Raw genomic sequence first — 21,142 nt, forward strand, 5'->3', positions numbered from 1 at the left:
AATTTTGATATTCTTGATAATTTGTAGTTGTATTAACAACCTGGATGTCAGATTAACGAAAACGATTTTGTAGTACAATTATCATAAGTTAAAATAATATTTAAGAAACATTCGATATAAATGCATGTGAGGATGGCTGATTGTTCATAGAAAGATATAGGTAGTATAAGTTAACAAAGAATTGTGTGTGCGTTGTTTTTAGTCAGCCCGACAAAAATCTTGTGACTTGTTTCAACTTCTTCCCCAACCTATCACCAAATCTTCATTCCTCTTATTAATTTTTTTTTTTTTTTTTGGTAAATTAATTATATTATTAATTAAAAACCAAACATCATACACAAGGTGGGATATACCCCAATCTGTAGACATTGTTACAGGATCTTAGAATCAATCTAACTCAATCTAGAGGCGGAATTACACTAAAACGAGTACTAAATCGAATATCTAAGGGTTTTCGGGTTCGTACGAGTCAAACCAAGATTAGATCTTGATTAACACAAAGCCTAGATCGATATTCTGTGATATTTTGACGAAGGGACCGAGTTGCAGACGACTTAGGGTTAATGTGATGTGTAACCTAACAAATGAGGCTTAAACGCGTATATATACTGTCGGCAGTGACAGTTGGTCAACTGACTCCGTCAGTCGGTCGACTGTCTACTTGTGTCGATCGAAGATCAACTTCCACCGACCTTGACTGTCGGTCGACAGTCTTGACAGCAGCAGTTTTTTGAAAATTAGGGTTTTGGACTCAAAACGCTTGTATGAACGATTCAAATCTCAAATCCTCCCATTTCAAAACACAAAGTTGTAGATGTTGATGTATATGTGCTCCATCCTTTTAAGGATTTCATACAGGACGCTGATTCAAAGCAAATAAACATAAATATTTTATACAAACCCAAAAGTAAATCAAAGACAAAATTTCACGATAAAAAATCAAGAGGAACCCCAATTTGGCTCTATCAGAGACGATGAACGATTCAGTTGCAAACGGACCAAAATTAAGAAAAACCACATCGATTCAGTTGCACATGGACCATCGGAGATGACGAAGAGAACGATCGAGACGGCATAATGGAGTTGCAGGTTTTGGGACGATCAGAGACGATGAACCATTGAGCTTAGTTGCGTTCGTATTTGGGGAATCCTGTCGTCGAAAACCCACCACAACCATTTGTTATTATGTCAAATTGTCGATGACAGATTTACAACCGCGACCGTGGCTGTGGTGGTGTTGTTGGTGGTTCGTAGGTTCGATGAAGATACAGATTTAGAACCGCCGCCTACCTCCGCCACCCACATCGCCACCCATCGTCGGATATAGAACCACACATGACTAGAAATGGGTGTTTGTGTGAAATTGTGTAAGTCATACGAATGTGTTTTATACATCTGACTATAAACGGTAAATTAATTGGTGGCTTTAAAAGGTTTATGTTGGTGGATTTTAGAGGATTTTTGAACAATAACGTTTATGTTGAAATCTAAACAGCAGCAACAAGAAATTTAGTGAGTTGGTTTGTGAAATTTTGTTGACTACAATTTTAACATTTTAATGTTGGTTTAGTTAGGGTTTTAATGAAAGAAATGAAGTTTTGAAGGAGTTAAAAAGAGAAGAGAAAATTAAAAGGACTAACATATTCTCACATGCCAAACATATGACTGACACTTAACGAAGAAAATTAATGTATGTCAGCCATAGTGACTAAACATGTAAGATTTTTAAACTATAATGATTAAACTTGCAAAAAAATATCATAGTTACTAAAGTTGTACTCCATCCGTCCAATATCTATTGTCCATTATTCCATTTTAGATGTTTCAAATTAGTTGTCTACTTCCATAAATGGAAAAGAATAATGTGATAAAAATATTTTGTGCCATTACTTTATTCATACATAACAAAAAGATAGATAAAAAGTAAGAGGTAAAACTGAAAAGTTAATAAAAAATTACATGTGTTAGGTATTTTTTTTCTAAACTGTGTAATTATTGTCTCAGGAGAATAGATTTAGGAAGAAGAGAGTAAGATTTAACAAACCAACCCACTTTAACCATCCGAGGGGCAGACCTACATTAACCATAGGCTCGAACCCATGACATAACCTTCAGCCTCAACACATAAGGTGAAGGGATGCCGTTGAAGCAATAGTTCGTTGGCACCACAAAGCTATTTATTTATTACAATATCAAACTGGAGACGAAAGCTAATCGAACAACTTTGATATGGATATGTACGATGTACAACTCTAATCCCAATCCCAATATTTGAAAAAAGGAAATCAATCAATTTGAGATTGGCTCGCTTATAAAGATGACAGTAGCCCTCTTCCATTCTCATTCGTCCCCATATCTCTCTTTCTTTGCCAGTGTGAGCACTAGATGTGCTGCTCATCATCCCTAAATACATTTCACATTTCATAATAAATAAATATAAATAAAAAATTAATAAATTATATATGGATTCATCCTCTTGTTTTATTATTATGTGGTTAGTCGTCACAACAATTACAATTATTTATCCATCATCATGTTTAGGAATGAAACGAACATACATCGTTCAGATGAATCATCATCTTAAACCCTCATCCTTCGTCACTCATGATGACTGGTACTCTCACAGTCTCAAATCAATTGAATCCACCACCACCACTGAGAATGCCATCATCCTTTATTCCTACACAAACGCATATCACGGTTTCTCAGCATCACTAGATCTAAATCAGGTTAAAGCCCTCCGGCAATTGGATTCCGTAATCGGTGTCTACGAGGATACCCTCTACCATCTCCACACCACTCGCACTCCTCAATTCCTAGGTATCGATAATGAATTAGGGTTATGGTCTCAACAACTCAATGCTGCTTCTCATGACGTCATCATCGGAGTACTCGATACTGGTGTTTGGCCGGAATCCAAAAGCTTTGACGATTCCGCGATGCCTGCTGTTCCGAGTCGATGGCGCGGCGAGTGTGAACAAGGTGAGGATTTTAAGGCAACCGCTTGTAATAAGAAACTCATCGGTGCACGTAAGTTTTCAAAAGGCTTCCGTTTGGCAGCAGCAGGGGTTATATCGAAAGAGAGAGACTCGCCACGTGACCAAGACGGTCATGGGACACACACTTCCACAACCGCAGCGGGAGTCCAAGTAGGTAACGCCAGTCTGTTTGGTTTTGCTAGTGGGACGGCGCGTGGTATGGCGGTTCACGCGCGAGTGGCCACCTATAAAGTTTGTTGGAAAACAGGTTGTTTTGGTTCTGATATCCTGGCAGGCATGGATCGTGCGATTGCAGACGGTGTAGATGTGTTGTCTATGTCGTTAGGTGGAGGTTCTTCCCCCTATTATCGCGATACGATTGCCATAGGTGCTTTTAAAGCCATGGAGAAGGGTGTGTTTGTGTCGTGTTCTGCAGGTAATAGTGGGCCCTCAAAGTCATCGCTTGCCAACGTGGCTCCGTGGATAATGACAGTGGGTGCTGGTACTTTAGACAGAGATTTCCCTGCGTATGCGATTTTAGGAAATGGGAAACGTGTGACAGGAGTGTCTTTGTATAGTGGAAAAGGGATGGGTGATGAACCGGTTCAATTGGTTTATTTCCCTAGTAATAATAATAGATCTTCTAGTGGTAATTTGTGTATGCCGGGTTCACTTGAACAGGAAGCTGTTCGTGGTAAAGTGGTATTTTGTGACAGAGGTGTGAATCCACGTGTTGAAAAGGGTCAGGTAGTGAAAGATGCGGGTGGGATTGGGATGATACTTGGGAACACGGCAGAGAGTGGTGAGGAGTTGGTGGCAGATAGTCATACGTTGCCGGCGGTTGCTGTTGGAAGAAAGTTTGGGGATGAGATAAGAGAGTATTTGAAAACAGAGGGTGATAATGCAAAAGCGGTGTTAAGCTTTGGAGGAACCGTGTTGGGGGTTAAGCCATCGCCAGTCGTGGCTGCATTTAGTTCGAGAGGTCCAAACATGGTGACGCCCCAAATATTGAAACCAGACGTAATTGGTCCTGGAGTCAACATCTTGGCTGGATGGTCACAAGGAATAGGACCCACCGGCTTGGATACCGATACCCGCAAAACCCAATTCAACATTATGTCAGGTAATAATTTAATTTAATCAATGAATTCCCCAAAAAAAAAAAAAACAGTAGTCTTTTTTTCTTTTAACAAAATAACGATAAGATAAAAATAAGTCATTTTCATCAATAGATAGATGAAAAAGATTAAACAAAAGATACAAAAGAAACAGAGCGCTACAAAGCTTGGAGCAAGTGAATAAACCTAAACACTCAACAAATAGTAAAAGCTTTCTAAGCCCAAACAAATAGTTGCTTATTACTACTACGGTAACTAATAACAATATTTTACCGTAGTACATTACCAATTAATTTATTTACTACGGTAAACTACAAATAGTATATATATATATATATATATATATATATATATATATATATATATATATATATAGTGGTAGGATCAAGAAGTAACCATTCGGGGGAAGCGGGGGAAGCAAAAACTTTTTTTTTCTTTCGTTTTTTAAAAAAAATTTGTTCACGAACATTATAGATGAGATGAAAATATGAACATTTAGTAGAGACACTTTGTGATAAATGTTTTTATTTTGGCGGGAAAACGCTCGAAGAAGTAATATTTAACAATTATCGTATTTTTCGAGCATATTTTGAGGTTTTAGCTATTGGTGTTTAGATATTAGGGTTTAGATATTAGGGTTTATAGGGTTTAGATATTAGGGTTTAGAAATTTAGGGTTTAGATTTAGGATTTAGATTTAGGATTTAGATTGAGTTTTTAACACGAATGGTTTAGGGTTTAGGGTTTGGTGTCCAAAACACCAAACCCTAAACTCTAAATCGGGCTAAATTTTACTTCACAAAACATGAAAAAAAAACGTTCATATTCTTCACGAACAATATTATCTTGAATGTTATTTTTGTCGATCGTTTTCCCGCCTAAATAATAACATTCATCATGAAGTGTCTCTTCTAAATGGTGATATTTTCGTGTGATCTTGATGTCGGAATTTTTTTTTTCAAAAAAACGAATTTTTTTTTTTTGCTTCCCCCCGCTTCCCCCGATTGGTTACTTCCCCATTGATCCTGCCCCTATATATATATATATATATGTATATATATATATATATATATGTATGTATGTATGTATGTATGTATGTATGCATTCAAATGAGAACGTTTCATTTTAAGTTTTCGTGAGAACAAATCTGGACCACACATTTAATTAATTTTAATATTATTATTTATTTCTTATTAATTATATTTCACATGGTTAAAGGGGCATTAACGGAAGTTACAATTCTAAAATCATCTCTTTTTTCCTTAAAATATGGATGTAACCAGTAACCACCATGTTATTACCCCACTAATTTACAGGAGTATCTGTTTTATTCACGAACAACTTAGCAAACATTAAAACTCCATGGATTGATTTATAAGTCTTTTTTTCAACATTGAAATTTATTTATTTCAACAATTAATTGTTTAATTATTTAGACTAATTGCATATATCATCTAACCATTGGCATCCGGTTAACCGTTAATAATCCTACAACGTTGTGGTTATCCTACGTCTTAATCTGGTACATCTCGAGTTTCGACTTAAACGTATTTATGCATCCCAACTCTCAAGTCCCGTCGGTCGGATGTTTATATATGCATGCCGAACCCGGACTCATGTCATGTATGCATCCCGAGTCCCGACATATCATGTATGAATACATCCTTACACGTGACTAATGTGTATGTATGCATCCCGAGTCTCGTCAGTCATGTGTATAGTATGATTACATCCCGTCATCCCTATTCTGAATGTATATGTATGTAGTCCAGATTTATATGTATCTTGTATATCCATATATTTTTATAAATCATATGCATATGAATTAATCCACTTTAATTCAAGATGCATATATATTGGTAGGATCAAGGGGGAAGTAACCAATCGGGGGAAGCGGGGGGAGAATTTTTTTTTTTTTTTTTCGTTTTTTGAAAAAACTTTGTTCACGAACGTTATAGATTAGATGAAAATATGAACATTTAATAAAGACACTTTGTGATAAATGTTTTTATTTTAGCGGGAAAACGCTCGAAGAAGTAAAATATAACAATTATCGTGTTTTTCGAGCGTATGTTGAGGTTTTAGATGTTATGGTTTAGATATTAGGGTTTAGAAATTTAGGGTTTAGGTTTTAGATTTAGGGTTTAGATTTAGGATTTAGATTGAGTTTTTAACACGAACGGTTTAGAGTTTAGGGTTTAGTGTTTGGTGTTTTGGGTTTATGGAATAAACCCAAAACACCAAATCCTAAACCCTAAACTCTAAATCGGGTAAAATTTTACTTCACAAAACATGGGGAAAAAAACGTTCAAATTCTTCATTAACAATATTATTTTGAATGTTTTTTTTGTCGATCGTTTTCCCGGCTAAATAATAACATTCATCACGAAGTGTCTCTTCTAAATGTTCATATTTTTGTGTAATCTTGATGCCGGAAAAAAAAATTCCAAAAAAAACGAAATTTTTTTTTCGCTTCCCCCAGATTGATTACTTCCCATTGATTCTGCCCCTATATATATATATATATATATATATATATATATATATATATATATATATATATATATATATAAACAACAACAACAATACTCAATCCCGTATATGCGAGGTATGGGGAGGTGAGATGTAGACAATCCTTCCTCTACCCTAGAGTAGAAGAGAAGTCGTCCCTCTAACCACAAGTCGAGAAAAAAAATTCTCCACCCGCAGAAAGAGAGTCATCCCTTTCTCTACTCCAGGATAGAGAGATTGCTTCCGTGGGACCTCCGGCAAAAAAAAGAAAAAAAAAAAACCGACGCGAGAGATAAAAACACGACGCCATGAAAATGGTATAATCAGATTTCCATGGGTCATAGAGGCTGCCTGGAATTCGATTTAGGCTCTAAGCGGCTGCGAAGTCGCCAATAAATCGACGCTTGCTGTTGCCTCAATTAATAGAGCCAGACACTGTAATTACAAGCATTGGGACGAAAGCTGAAAAGGCATGCTAGGTGGAAGTTGTTGCGCAAGCAAGAGCCAACCACCCGTAACTGGCCAAACACCACTCATGCACCTTTACGGTAGACATCCCCGAAACCACACAACTAAATGAAACCCCCCAAGTTCAGGAGCAAAGAAGGTCATCATCAGCCATAATGGTCCCAAGATGCACCGAACGATATATATATATATATATATATATATATATATATATATATATATATATATATATATATATATATTTTAATATATATATTTTATATTTTATGAATATGAATATGTATAGAATATGTATTCTTTAGTAATAGTAATGTGTTGCTGTCAACCTCACCTTGTTTTTAGTTGTCTGTCAATGAGTGCACATGGTGGAGTGAAGTGGAAGCAGAACATGCCTCCATTATACTTTGAGAGTGCCTTTTTTTTTTTTTCCTAAAAAAAAATTAAATTAGTTTGAATATGATACGGAGTGTATATTTACTCCACTGAAGTAGTACAGTGGTAGATTAATTATCACAGTAGTTATTATTATTATTATTATTATTATTATTATTATATTATCATTACTCATTAAGTTAATTAAAGAGCAAAAGAAAAGAAATGGCCTCCAAACTCATTTTCAAGTCCAACCGTATCAAACTTGACTAATTTAGATGAGCTTTATTCATGGAAATGAGTAGACACTATCTAGTTAGTTAGTTAGTTAGTTAAGGAGTAATAGTTATTTAATTGTATTGAAGGTAACCTCTATTCTAGTTTATTCATCCATTCCATATCCATCCATAGATAAATAAATACAATAGTATAAATAAATTGTGTTTGTTTAAGGTACATCCATGTCCTGCCCACATATCAGCGGGTTAGCAGCACTGTTGAAAGCAGCACATCCAGAATGGAGCCCCAGCGCCATCAAGTCTTCTCTGATGACCACCGCATACACCCTTGACAACACCAAATCCCTCCTCCGTGATGCAGCTGCTGGTGGTCAAGTTTCAACTCCATGGGCCCATGGAGCAGGTCACGTTGACCTGCACAAGGCCATCTCTCCTGGTCTTATTTATGATATCACACCACAAGAGTACATTGCATTCGTTTGCTCCTTAGGCTATGACATTAAGCAAGTACAAGCTGTGGTCAACCGTGCAAATGTCACTTGTACCAAATCACTAGGGGACCCTGGTCGATTAAACTACCCGTCATTCTCGGTTGTTTTTGGGGGCAAGTCAAGAGTAGTCAGATACACCCGTCAGCTAACCAATGTTGGGCCTCCTGGGTCTGTTTATGACGTCACAGCAGAAGCACCAAAAGGAGTTCAAATTAGTATTAAACCAAAACGGCTTGTTTTCAAGAATGTGGGAGATAAGATGAGATACACAGTTACATTCGTCTCCCAAAAGGGTGGTGATAACGGGGATGCGTTTGGCTCTATAACTTGGAAAAATGCCGAGAATCAAGTTAGGAGCCCTGTTGCTTTTGGGTGGTCAAGGCTCATATAAGATGTCGTTACTACTGGCTTCATAGAAACCTCACGGGCCTTGTTTCTTGTGTCTCTAAAAAACTAATGTAATGTGATGTAATAGTAGGTGTAATTTACTACAGTCTGCCTTAAGGAATGAAAACCAAGAGTTTTGCTTTGAAGAAATCTCTCATTCTGTATGTTTATTATCATTTCATAGTTATACATTAGCAACATCGACAACAAGAGTAACAACAATTTAGGCTACAACAACCGCAACTTGAACATTTAGGGAGTTTAGGACACGAGCACTTTGGTGGCCAACATAAGCAACTACATTTGCAGCGACAACTGTAATCTGGACATTTTGGGCAGCAATTATCACTACAGTTGGGGCAACAGAAACAAGTTGAAGGGCACCGTGGCTTAAAAGAACAAGTACACTTTGGTAGTGAGCAGGAACCACAGCAACAGCAGCTTGGTGTTTCAAGACAACAGCCACAACAGCAGCAAATCGAGGACATTCTGAAGCAGGGATTACCACTGCGTAAGAACAAGTCACATGTATATATTACATGTTGACCCACAAGTATATTATTATCATATCATCATCATATTATGCATTAAAAAAAAGAGACGATAAGAAGTTTTGTACCATAGCCACTTCCAGAAACCACAAGATTTATGATTCTTCCTACATCTGGTTTTGGTATGAGAACAAACAAAAAAGACATGTAATGAAGATGGCGGCCGTTGTTTTAATTACACTCAACTTTGATACAAAGTATAACTAAATAAATAAATATACCAAGTAAAATGGGTCTTACATAGTGATCAACGGTTCAGGATTTGTGACCACATAATCGGCGACCCTGTCAATGAAGCTCCACAACTTCAATTGGATGGTAAAAAAGTTGAAGGGTCAAGAGGAAGTCAAAATAAATGATCTCTTACTCTTTTATGCAAAAAGATGCAGGCTGTAGCTTTTCAATTGACTTTAACTCTTCCTGCAAAACTCCATATTAGACAAGAGAGCAACCACCAAATGTACATGCTAATCAACAAGACATGGTGAGTTGAATTACTATGAAAGACCTGTGCACTTATTTATAAAGACCAACAATAGCATTCAAATTCTACTTACAAAAACCATTGCTCCAAGTATGATCAAAAAACATAAATATATTCTTCTACAGGAACGTGCATACAAACCCAAGTCAGTAAAAGTGTAACAGCAGCTAGTAATCGGGTGCACAACAAGCAGAAAAAGTGTCTTAATGTACATGAAACTAAATAAATACACTGGTTTTAAACAATTCAACTGAAGTTGCATATTCTTAACCATCCGAGAAGCGCCAATGTGATGGAGAATGAAAGCACATGATATATAAGAACAACAGGAGTGGTGGTGACGTAGTTCACTTATCAGTCTCCACCCGGTCAGAAAAAGTGGGGAGGGGGAGTTATTTCAGTTAAGGTGTTAGTAAGATTTTTTTGGAATTTTTTAAAGATTAAACAATTAAATTAGTTATAACAATTAATAAATAATCAAATAATTTATTTAAATACATGATTAATAATTAATTCTATTAATTCAAATACCCTGAAAAATCCACATTCCCTCTTCTTATTTTCTATGTCTTCAACAAATTATTTTCGTCAATGGCTTTACACAGGCCCAAAGTCTGCTGAAAGTCACAAAATAAAGAAGGGAAAGCCAAACAAACAAACAAAGAAGAAATCAAGAAGAGACAGGAAAAAAAAAAGTGAAACAGTGCGTCGCGGGGCGACGAAACCGCTCGACGGTTACAAGTGACGGGGGAGGGGATGTGGGGTAGACGAATGGAGATGAGATGGCGACATTGCTCCACTCCGTGCGCTCTAATTGATCTCTCGATGGAAGCTGGCTAATAATTACTTTTTATCAATTCAGAAAGTTTCTTTTATGAATACAACTACTAGTAGTCACTTGATATATATGTTGTTAGTGTTATGGACACGTTAGAAAAGAGTGTAAAATATTACGTGAAAATAATGAAATTCATTTACCTAAAATAGCATAGAAATTCATAATGACACCTGATTTTTTACAAGTACACAACGGATAATGATGGTAGAGCAATGGAATTTGGGGAAAACGGCTAGGCTCCCGTATAATAATGGTAGACCATTCATTAATTTAATACTCGTATTAATGTACATCAGCTAACCTCCTGATAAGACTACTAGTATTGGTCCGTGGTTGAGACTTGAGAGCGTGGTTGGAGCTCCCTTCCCACAGCACCGTAGGGGCGAAGTTACTTGGGGGCAGGGGCGCCCGCCCCCAGTCGATTTTAAAATTTTAGTGGAAAATTTTTGGATTTTTCGACTTTGACCCATGGGATTTTTTTTCTTCCCAAAATCTATATATGTTGCCCCAAAACCTTTAAATTTTGCCCAAAATTCTCCAAAATTTTCCCTAAAACCTTCATATTTTGTCCATAAACTTTCAAATTTTATCCAAAAATCTCCATATTTTCTCTAAAAACCTCCATTTTTTGCCCAAAAACCTCCATATTTTGCCCCAAAAATTGCTACGGTTTTAATTATTTTTCGCCCTCGGTGGAAAAAAATCCTGCTTCCGCCACTGTAGCACCGTTACTAGTGAATGTTGTTGGAGCTCCGTTGAAGGTGGTGCTCCAAACCGTTGTCAAGCATAATCTAACACGGAGCATTTGCTATTTTTTTTTTTTTTTTTTTTTTTTTTTACCATAAGCATTAAGAGTTATACATTGTATGGTAAAGGATATGTCATAGGATACTAGTATACAAGTGGTAGTGTAGTGTGGTAGGTTAGTGATGAGATAGAACTGTTGAGGTGACGCTGATATACACATTGTTAATACAAAAACATATGTCTATGGATAAAAGTAATCAAAATGGTTACATATATGGTAATGATGTGGATATGATATAATCTCAATATAATCAGTGTTTTATACTAGTAATTATATTGTAGGATTAATGTGCAAGGTACAACATATAACTATATGGCCAACTTCATTTGAGCCTTCGGGGTCACACACATATACACCGAGACGTCAAATAAAATATATATGATGTATATATTACTCAAGTAACAAAATAGTAAATCGAAATTAATTCATTTACTATTCATATGAATAGTAATGAAACGAAATTAATTAATTTACTATTCACATGAAAGTGACATGATAGAAATTATTAATTATAAGTTTCATAAACTACCCCTGAAGTATTTGAGAAATACGACTTTATGTTATTACGTAAATCAAATACAATATCCTATTTTGGATTCTTTCAAAAATTAAAAGATTCACGGATTAATATAAGGTTCACGGGTGTTTCTAAAGAGTAATATATATTCCTTTCTTTTGCCTTCATAATTTCATACGAGAGAATTGAAAGAGAAAAAGTAAGAAAAGAAATAACATTGTTTCATACGGAGATTATTTTGGGTTCATAATATTAATCAAAGGTTGATTAATTATTACTTGGGTTTGGACTAGCATCCATTGACGTTGTTTGAAGTGTAGTGTGGACTATCCAAAGAGACGGTCATATTTTTGATCGTAGGTTTCTCTCCTTCAATCAGGTTCTTCAAGAAAGGTTTCTCTCCTTCAATCAGTTTCTTCAAGAAAGGTATATCGTTTACTCATCTTATGATTTATATTCTTGACAATTATTATGGTGTAACTGGATTTTTGGGATCGATAATCATGTGCATGTTTCATTAAATAAGTGAAAATTTAATCTTGTTAAATTTTGTTCATAAAATAATAAAAGATTATTATTTTAACTATCCGCTGCGTTAATCTGTTTTGGTAAAAGTACACACGATTTTCCATCAGTGGTATCAGAGCCGTTTTTACACCATCTTAATTGTCGCGTGATTTTCTTTAAATTTAGCTTTGTGGTGAATTGGTAAAAGTCGAAACCTTTTTGGTTTTTAAAGTCAACGCGGTTGATTTAGACTTAACCTCATGACGCACAAATATGATTGAAAGAATATCACTATTTTAAATTGTAGATTTAATTGTTATGGCTTGAATATTTATTATAATTGTTGATTGTTATATTCCATGGTTATACACATGCATTGTAACCATGGACAAGCCATATATAGGTTTTAATAATGTAGTTATTAAAATTGTGATTGCATACATAGCCCGTAATGCCCCGACCTATGTGATTGTTGTGATTGTTGATTACGGCAATATTATATCATGTTGATTATTTATTTTATTAGAAAGGCCATTTTGAAGCCAAAGTTGTATTGTATTTATTTTTCATTTTCATAGTATTGTATTTCAGTTTATTTTAATTTGTAAAAGTACTAGTTTAGTTGTATTTTCAAATTTAAATAAATGTAACAAGATGAAAATTGAAGATAAAGATGCAACACGAAGTTTGACTTAGAAGATGGCGAACAGGTCAAGTTGACAACGATGGCGTTTGTCAAGTTTTCACTTGATTCTTGAATTAAGTGGGAGCTACGATATTACCCTTAGTTTGACCTCTTGATCCCATGTCGGCTCATGGGATTAAGCATAGGATTTTTTGGGCTAGGCTATGTGTGTGTGATGCATGGTTGTGTTTTATTTTACGCATTTATATTTAATGGTTGATTATAATATATGCTAAATGTTTTTGATGAAAACATTAAATAAAACCGGTAACGAGTTTCAAATATTAAAATTAATGATTTTAAAAGGTTAAATTCTAACGAGTTTAAAGTTAAATAATTTTGAGACTCAAATTATATATATATGTTTTTTGATGAAAACATTAACTAAAACTCTAAACGAGTTTCAAAGATTAAAATTGATGATTTTAAAATAAGTTAAACTCTAACGAGTTTAATGATAAATGATTTTGAAAGTCAAATAAAATATATGGACGACATCTTTTAAAACTGTTTTAAAACGATACACGTTTGTGTATTTGTTATTTTTATATCCTATAAATTAAATAACAAATTAGATCACAAACATAATCGACATATACAATTGGTTAAAATGTTTTTTTAACTAGTAGTGTAGCGAATCTTGTGTGCATGCATTATTCGTTGACACAAACTTTTTACAAAATACCCGTCAAATTTAAGTCATGCCATCCAATGAGCTTGCAAACACTCCTCGTTATTTTTCTGATCTAGTGAGACTAGGCTGAATTATAGCCACGAGGTGGATTTTTCGATCTAGTGAGACTAGCGTGAATTTCCACTGTTTTCAAATTGGACGACTTAATCGTATTCACGGTGAGACATGAGTTCGAGGCAAGGATGAGACAAACATGTTAGTAGATAATAGTGGTTTGTTGAACTACACATATCTCAAGGTCTCATAAAGATCTAAGAGTTGCACTTGTAATGCAATTGGTACCCGTTACCTACCAATAGACTCCATAACTGCTAGCTGATCAACAGATGTGGCTATGGAACCTCTATGTGGATCTTAGGCTTTCGTAAATTAATTGTTTTTTTTATAATATTATAAAAACTTGGGTAGTTAATTTATTAAAGCTCAATATCGAAAATACTAAATTGAATCTTATATCTATTGTAGATGTCAAATAATCAAGACGTAAACCAAAACACACTTCCTTCTTTGTTGGAGAAGGATAAACTCAATGTTCAAACTTCCTAGACTGACACTGCAACCTGAGAATTGTTCTCAAGCATACATGGAAGTTGAACAAAATTTAGAACCCTTATTCATACTTCCTGTTGTGGCAGTTGCTGCTGCTCAGCAAAATTTCTATCGGATGTTGTTCGATGATCAGGAAGAAATATGATTGAAGGGTGAAAAAGAATAAGCCGAATATTTTGTGAAAGGAAAATGACAAATCATTTGCTAGGAAAAATATTCCACCTTCCAAGAAGGAAAGCCCAACAAAAGACGCCGAATGTTTCCATTGTGGAAAGGTTGGCAATTGGAGAAGGAAGTTGTCCTATCTTCCAATCTGAGCTGAGAAAAGGCAACGCTGGTGAGACTAGCAAATCAGGTATATTCCATAAATAGTTATATACTTCTTCTAGTGATTCCTATATCTTTGTTAACTGGTTGTGGCCTTCACACCTGTAACAATATGAAGGGAATGAGAAGAAGTAATAGACTAAAGAAAGGCACACTGGATTTGCAAGTAGGCAAGGGGGATCAAGCTTTTGTTAAAGCTATTGGTACCTCTGAACTTACTTCTCTAAGTGGTCTTATTGTTTTGTTGGAACAATAGCATTATGCTCTCAATACTGCGAGCGACATAGTTTGAAAGATGCTAGTTTTGAACTTGCATTTACACACTTAGATATTTCAGTTTCTAAGGATAATATATTTATCTTAATACCTATCCACGTGATGGTATTTTTGAAATTGATATGCATAGTGTAATTTCAAATGAGAATTCTGTGTATACCTACATCGCCAAAGTCTTCAAGCAAGACTTGAATAAGACCTATCTATGACATTGTCATATGAGTCATATAAACAAACAATGCATTTCAAAACTCCAGTCTAATGGACTTTTGGAATCAATTGGCTCTGAGTCATTTGATGTATGCGAGTCATGTTTATGTGAAAAGATGACAAATGCTTCTTTCTCCGATTTAGGTAAAAGAGCTAAAGATCTTTTAGGACTAATACATACTGTTGTATGTAGCCCTTTAAGAACAATGTATAGATTTAGTTAATTTTACTTCATTACATTTACTGATGAGTATAGTAGCTATGATTATGTTCACTTGCTGAAACATAAACATACAACTATTTTACCATTCAAAAGTATTCCAAAATGAAGTAGATAATCAGCTTGGAAAGACCATTAAAGCACTTCGCTCCGATGGAGTAAGTGAGTTTATGAGTCAAGAGTTTTTGGACCACCTAAAGAATTGTGGGATTGTCTCATGGTTCACTCTACCTTACACACCACAACACGATGGTGTGTCTGAGTAAGAGGAATCAACTTTACTTGATATAGTTTGATTTATGATGAGTCTGATTTCTCTATTACCGTCTTTTAGGGATATGTATGAGAGTCTGCTGCAGGCATACTCAATGTGATTCCAACTATGAAGGTAGAAAAGACACCATATGAGTTATGGCATGGGAAGAATCCCAAGTTGTCTTATCTCAAATTCTGGGGTTGTGAAGCGTATGTGAAGCATGACACTTCAAACAAATTAGTACCCAGAACTATCCAATGTTACTTTATACGATACATAAAGGAAACAACAGGTTACTACTTTTACTACCAAGCTGAAGACAACGTGTTTTCTGCTCGGTCTGCTGAATTCCTAGAAAGAGATCTTCTCTTACAAGAAGTCAGTGGGAGTAAAGTAGATCTTGAAGAAATTCAAGTACTTTAAAGTAACATACCTTCAATAAGCACTAGCAATCCACACGTTGAAACTGAGCACACTGTTGGTAAGCCATAACGTGTTACACCTGCACTTTATAGATCTAGTAGAGCTCATCGGCTTATGAGGTTTAATTATCTGATTAATTCAGATAAACCTCAACTAAGGGATTATGATGAACCCTCTAGCTGTGTGAGGCCATATCAGATTCTGAATCTGAAAATGACTAGATTCTATGAATACAGATATGCAGTCCATGAAGGATAATCAAGTATGAGACTTGATTGATCTTCTACCCAATTGTAAGACAATGAGGTAAAAATGGGTCTTCAAAGGAAGACTGATATGGACGGTAATGTAAACACTTTTAAAGCTCTATTGGTGACAAAAGGTTATGATGAAAGTTTTTCACTAGTCGTGAGCCCTAAAACAATTAGGATACTTATTGCCATGGTTACTTTTCATGATAATAAAATATGGCTAATGGATGTCAAAACCGCTTTCCTAAATGGCGACCTAAGCGAGGACGTATATATGGTTCAGCCGGAAGGGTTTATGAATCCTAAGCATCCTAATAAAGTATGGAAGCTTCTAAAATCCATTTATGGATAAAAGCAAGCATCCAGGAGCTAGAATCTTAAGTTTAATGAGAAAATCAATTCTCAAAACCAAGATAAGCTCTGAGTTTACATTAGAGCTAGTGGGAGCAGAGTAGTCTTCTTGATCTTATATGTTGATGACATATTACTTATTAGAAATAACATTCCAACTTGCAAGATGTCAAGTCTTGGCTTGGAAAATGTATTTCCATAAAGGATCTTGATGAAGCTACTTATATTATTAGAATGAGGATCTATACAATAGATCCAATTGGCTTATTGATTTGAATCAAAGTACATACATTATCTTGCAGAGATTTAGCATGCAAAACTCCAAGCATGGAGCTTTGCCAATGCAAAAGGGCATAACCTTGAGAAAGTCTCAAAAGTCCTATCACAGTAGATGAGATGAGACAAATGAAATGTATCACATATGCTTCGGCTATATGATCCATTATGTATGCCATGATATGTACTATACTCGATGTTTCGTTAGTTTTGAGTTTGACGAGTCATTGTCAACATAATCCAGGTGAAGTACATTGGATTGTTGTTAAGAATATTCTTTAGTATTTGCATAGTACTAATGATATGTTCTTGGTTTACGGTGGTTTGGAAAAAGAGTTAAGTATTAAGTTTTATACTTATTCTAGTTTCCAAACTGATCAAGATGATTCTCGATCCAGTCACGTTGTTTCTTTGTCATGATGGGCAAGACATTTGATTGGAAGAGCTCTAGGCAGAGCATTATTGAACAATCTACGACAAAAACAGAATACATTGTTGACTGAGAAGCTACTCAGAAAGCTGTCTGGATAAGGAAGTTCGTTGTTATACTCAGAGTAGTACACAACATTTAATCTTCTATAATATGTACTGTGATAGTTCGAGTGTTAATATACTTTTGAAAAAATCACATGTATATAAAAGTATCTGGCACATTCTTCAAAAGTTTGACTACATTCATTAAGTCATTAAGAGGAATGATATTAGTATTCTTAAAGGTTCATACAAATGATAATGTGGCTGACCCGTTCACGAAGTCCATGATGCACAACAAGCATGATGATCATGCTAGTAATATTGGACTTCGTTATGCTGCTGATCTTTTTCATTTGTAATTTAATATTTGGATATTTTTGGAACATTAAGCAGTTTTATATTAATGAACTGACATACTTGATATGGTCGTTTTCATTTATATCACTGTGTTCTATATTAGCATGTTTAATCCATGAATAATTGTTGATTATTCAAAATCTCCATAATCGGTCATGTTATGGGAATAACATGAATTAAGATTAATGTGAAATTTTGGTTATATTCATTGATGATGAATAGTTAACTTGTTGAGACCAAAATTCATATGTATTCATTGATGATGAATATTGGAATGACCCAACCATGAGATGTCACTACATGGATCGTAGTCAGTAGTGAATCTTTTAGTGATTATGTCTTTGTGTCCTTAGACTTGAGATGCACGCCCGTCTTGATGAGTGTAGAATTGTATTTTGATATGGTTAAACGCTGTCCTGAATAAGGCTGTTATAAAGGCCATTATTGGGTATAATGTAAAGCTCGTGATAGACACGTGTATGCAATATAGGATTTGTTCCTCTAAAATGTTTGGAGTTAGATACTTTTTGAGCTCCTCGATGAATGAATAAGATATTTGTGTGGCCGCACCCAGATGTAATTAAGATGATACTTAATTAATTTGGTGATCTAATTCAGTTCTAAGATCGATAAATAAAATTGTTAAACAAATGAGAATGACCGATGATCCATATCTCAAGTTTAACTAAAGTATCTGAAACAAAAGGACGAATGACATTTAACACTTACCATAAACAGTTTCGAGAAACTATCCTCACGTGAATTTGGGGACAATGACGTGTTGCTAGACGCTTATCATTGTTTATATAGTTACTTGGTGTTGTGCCATGCACAAGTGGGAGTCTGTAGGATTAATGTGCAAGGTACAACATATAACTATATGGCCAACTTCATTTGAGCCTTCGGGGTCACACACATATACACCGAGACGTCAAATAAAATATATATGATGTATATATTACTCAAGTAACAAAATAGTAAATCGAAATTAATTCATTTACTATTCATATGAATAGTAATGAAACGAAATTAATTAATTTACTATTCACATGAAAGTGACATGATAGAAATTATTAATTATAAGTTTCATAAACTACCCCTGAAGTATTTGAGAAATACGACTTTATGTTATTACGTAAATCAAATACAATATCCTATTTTGGATTCTTTCAAAAATTAAAAGATTCACGGATTAATATAAGGTTCACGGGTGTTTCTAAAGAGTAATATATATTCCTTTCTTTTGCCTTCATAATTTCATACGAGAGAATTGAAAGAGAAAAAGTAAGAAAAGAAATAACATTGTTTCATACGGAGATTATTTTGGGTTCATAATATTAATCAAAGGTTGATTAATTATTACTTGGGTTTGGACTAGCATCCATTGACGTTGTTTGAAGTGTAGTGTGGACTATCCAAAGAGACGGTCATATTTTTGATCGTAGGTTTCTCTCCTTCAATCAGGTTCTTCAAGAAAGGTTTCTCTCCTTCAATCAGTTTCTTCAAGAAAGGTATATCGTTTACTCATCTTATGATTTATATTCTTGACAATTATTATGGTGTAACTGGATTTTTGGGATCGATAATCATGTGCATGTTTCATTAAATAAGTGAAAATTTAATCTTGTTAAATTTTGTTCATAAAATAATAAAAGATTATTATTTTAACTATCCGCTGCGTTAATCTGTTTTGGTAAAAGTACACACGATTTTCCATCATATATTATATATGAGAGCTAATGTGTGAAAAACCAAAAGTTGGAGTGATGTGTTTGTATGACTAAATGGTGAAAATCGAAGCATATATACTCGAGTCTAGTTGATTCAAATACTAGTACTACTAGTAATTACAGTAAACGTGTTTTTGTAGAATGATAGAAGTAATAGTAGTATGAAAAGCACCCAATTTAGCAATTGAGAGGGTAGGTAGGAGGAGGAGTTTGAATTGAATTGAATTGAATAGAATAGAAAAGAAAAGAATAGAATAGAAATAATAGTGGTACCTGAAGGAAACCAATTTCTCTTTCCAACTTGACAAGCTTAGCGAGGTCTCTTCGTTTGGCGTACAACTCCGGCGGAGACTTAGGTCTGGGAAGGGCCAACGACGGAGATCCTGATCCTTGGGGTGAACCCATCAAAGTTAACTCACTCAATTACTCTACTCTCTATTCTACTCTACTCTTCTCTTCTCTTCTCTTCTCTTCTCTTTTCTTCTCTACTCTACTACCGGTAGTAACTATATACATACATACTACATACATATAAATCCATTTCTCTCCAGAACAGAAAAATTGCACCGTGAGAGAGAAAACACTAGTAGCAGTAGTGGCTGTATGTGACTTATGAAATTGTATGAGTATTTATTTTTATTTACTCCATTAAATTAACACTGGTAATGTATTATTGTACCTCTGTTGTTACAGCCGAGTAGTGGTGATGGTTAGTTGGTACACACATACACACAATTACAATTACATACACTAGAACCCTAACCTAAGTAGTGGAGTACAATTATAATTTTATTGTTTCCCTACCTACCTACATCTATTTATTACTTTCTACAATAATTATTATTATTATACTACTCCAAATGTTAATCTAATTAGTAGAAGCTTGTATTTGAGTAACACTAGCTCTATATCCACAATTCATAACCTCCTCCTAAAAGGCTAAAGTTACTCCGTAAAGGCTTCTCATTCAAAACACACCCGTATTCTAGTTTACTTTTACAACAAGATGAATCAAACTTAAATTACTGTAATACAGTACTCATTTAAATATATTTGGTACTAATATACTACTGTAACATAAATAAATTACCATATAGTACTACTGGTGCTGGCAAAGGACACCACAAATGGCAGTGGGCAGAAGAAGTCTGTCACTGCCGCACGTGACTCGCTGCACATGGGAGGAGGTGACTCACAATGCAAATTACCTACTTTAACCTTCAACTACTTTTAATAAGTTATGACACTAGATGTTTCATTCGATCAGATCTATTTTAATAAATATCGTGATCTAAATAGATTATAAGTGAATATGAATATGGATAGATAACTAGTTGGGCGATCTGGCTTTGCGCCGGTCCTTCATCCTTACATAGCTAATTATTGAGAAAGTAACTATTTATCATTTTTTTGTAATATTTTTCGTTTTATTGAGGAATGACCCAAAATAGTTATGTGATTCATTTGTAATAAGCGTGAAAGTAATTATTCATCATTTTTTGTTTTAGTTTTCGTCTTGTCGAGATAAAAGACCCAAATGCTCAATCAATGTGGTCCAGCGGTTGGTGGCCTGCCTCCTTTAGGGGGAGGTCGGAAGTTCGACCCTCGTTGGTCGTGCCCTTGGATCAGTTTCAAGGTTTCCTCCCGGACAGCGATGGGGGCGGGGTTATTATCGCTGCATCGGCATAGTCGAAACGGGAGATGATCGCAACGGGTGGTTTAGTCCCCTCGGGTGATCCCAATCGCTGTTCAAAAAAATAAAAAAAATTAAAGTGAGACGTACATCAACGATTGT

At 35.0% G+C, this 21,142-nt stretch overlaps 2 protein-coding genes across 2 annotated transcripts; one reads left to right on the forward strand and one right to left on the reverse strand.

Annotated features, from left to right (window-relative positions):
- Positions 1 to 2,316: 2,316 nt before the first annotated feature.
- On the forward strand, positions 2,317 to 8,720 carry LOC139839883 (subtilisin-like protease SBT1.8). The gene is made up of 2 exons (XM_071830081.1): positions 2,317 to 4,101; positions 7,900 to 8,720. The coding sequence occupies exons 1-2, from the start codon at positions 2,463 to 2,465 to the stop codon at positions 8,565 to 8,567; spliced, it is 2,307 nt and encodes a 768-aa protein (XP_071686182.1). The 5' UTR covers positions 2,317 to 2,462; the 3' UTR covers positions 8,568 to 8,720.
- LOC139839884 (uncharacterized) lies at positions 8,707 to 20,374 on the reverse strand. The gene is made up of 5 exons (XM_071830082.1): positions 19,621 to 20,374; positions 9,482 to 9,534; positions 9,355 to 9,399; positions 9,183 to 9,227; positions 8,707 to 9,070 (listed from the first exon to the last, which is right to left on the reverse strand). Exons 1-5 carry the CDS (start codon positions 19,750 to 19,752, stop codon positions 8,755 to 8,757), a joined length of 591 nt encoding a protein of 196 aa, XP_071686183.1. The 5' UTR covers positions 19,753 to 20,374; the 3' UTR covers positions 8,707 to 8,754.
- Between the last annotated feature and the right edge of the window lie 768 nt (positions 20,375 to 21,142).

The sequence above is a fragment of the Rutidosis leptorrhynchoides genome, chromosome 4 (genome assembly GCF_046630445.1).
Source record: "Rutidosis leptorrhynchoides isolate AG116_Rl617_1_P2 chromosome 4, CSIRO_AGI_Rlap_v1, whole genome shotgun sequence".
Lineage (NCBI taxonomy): Eukaryota > Viridiplantae > Streptophyta > Magnoliopsida > Asterales > Asteraceae > Rutidosis > Rutidosis leptorrhynchoides.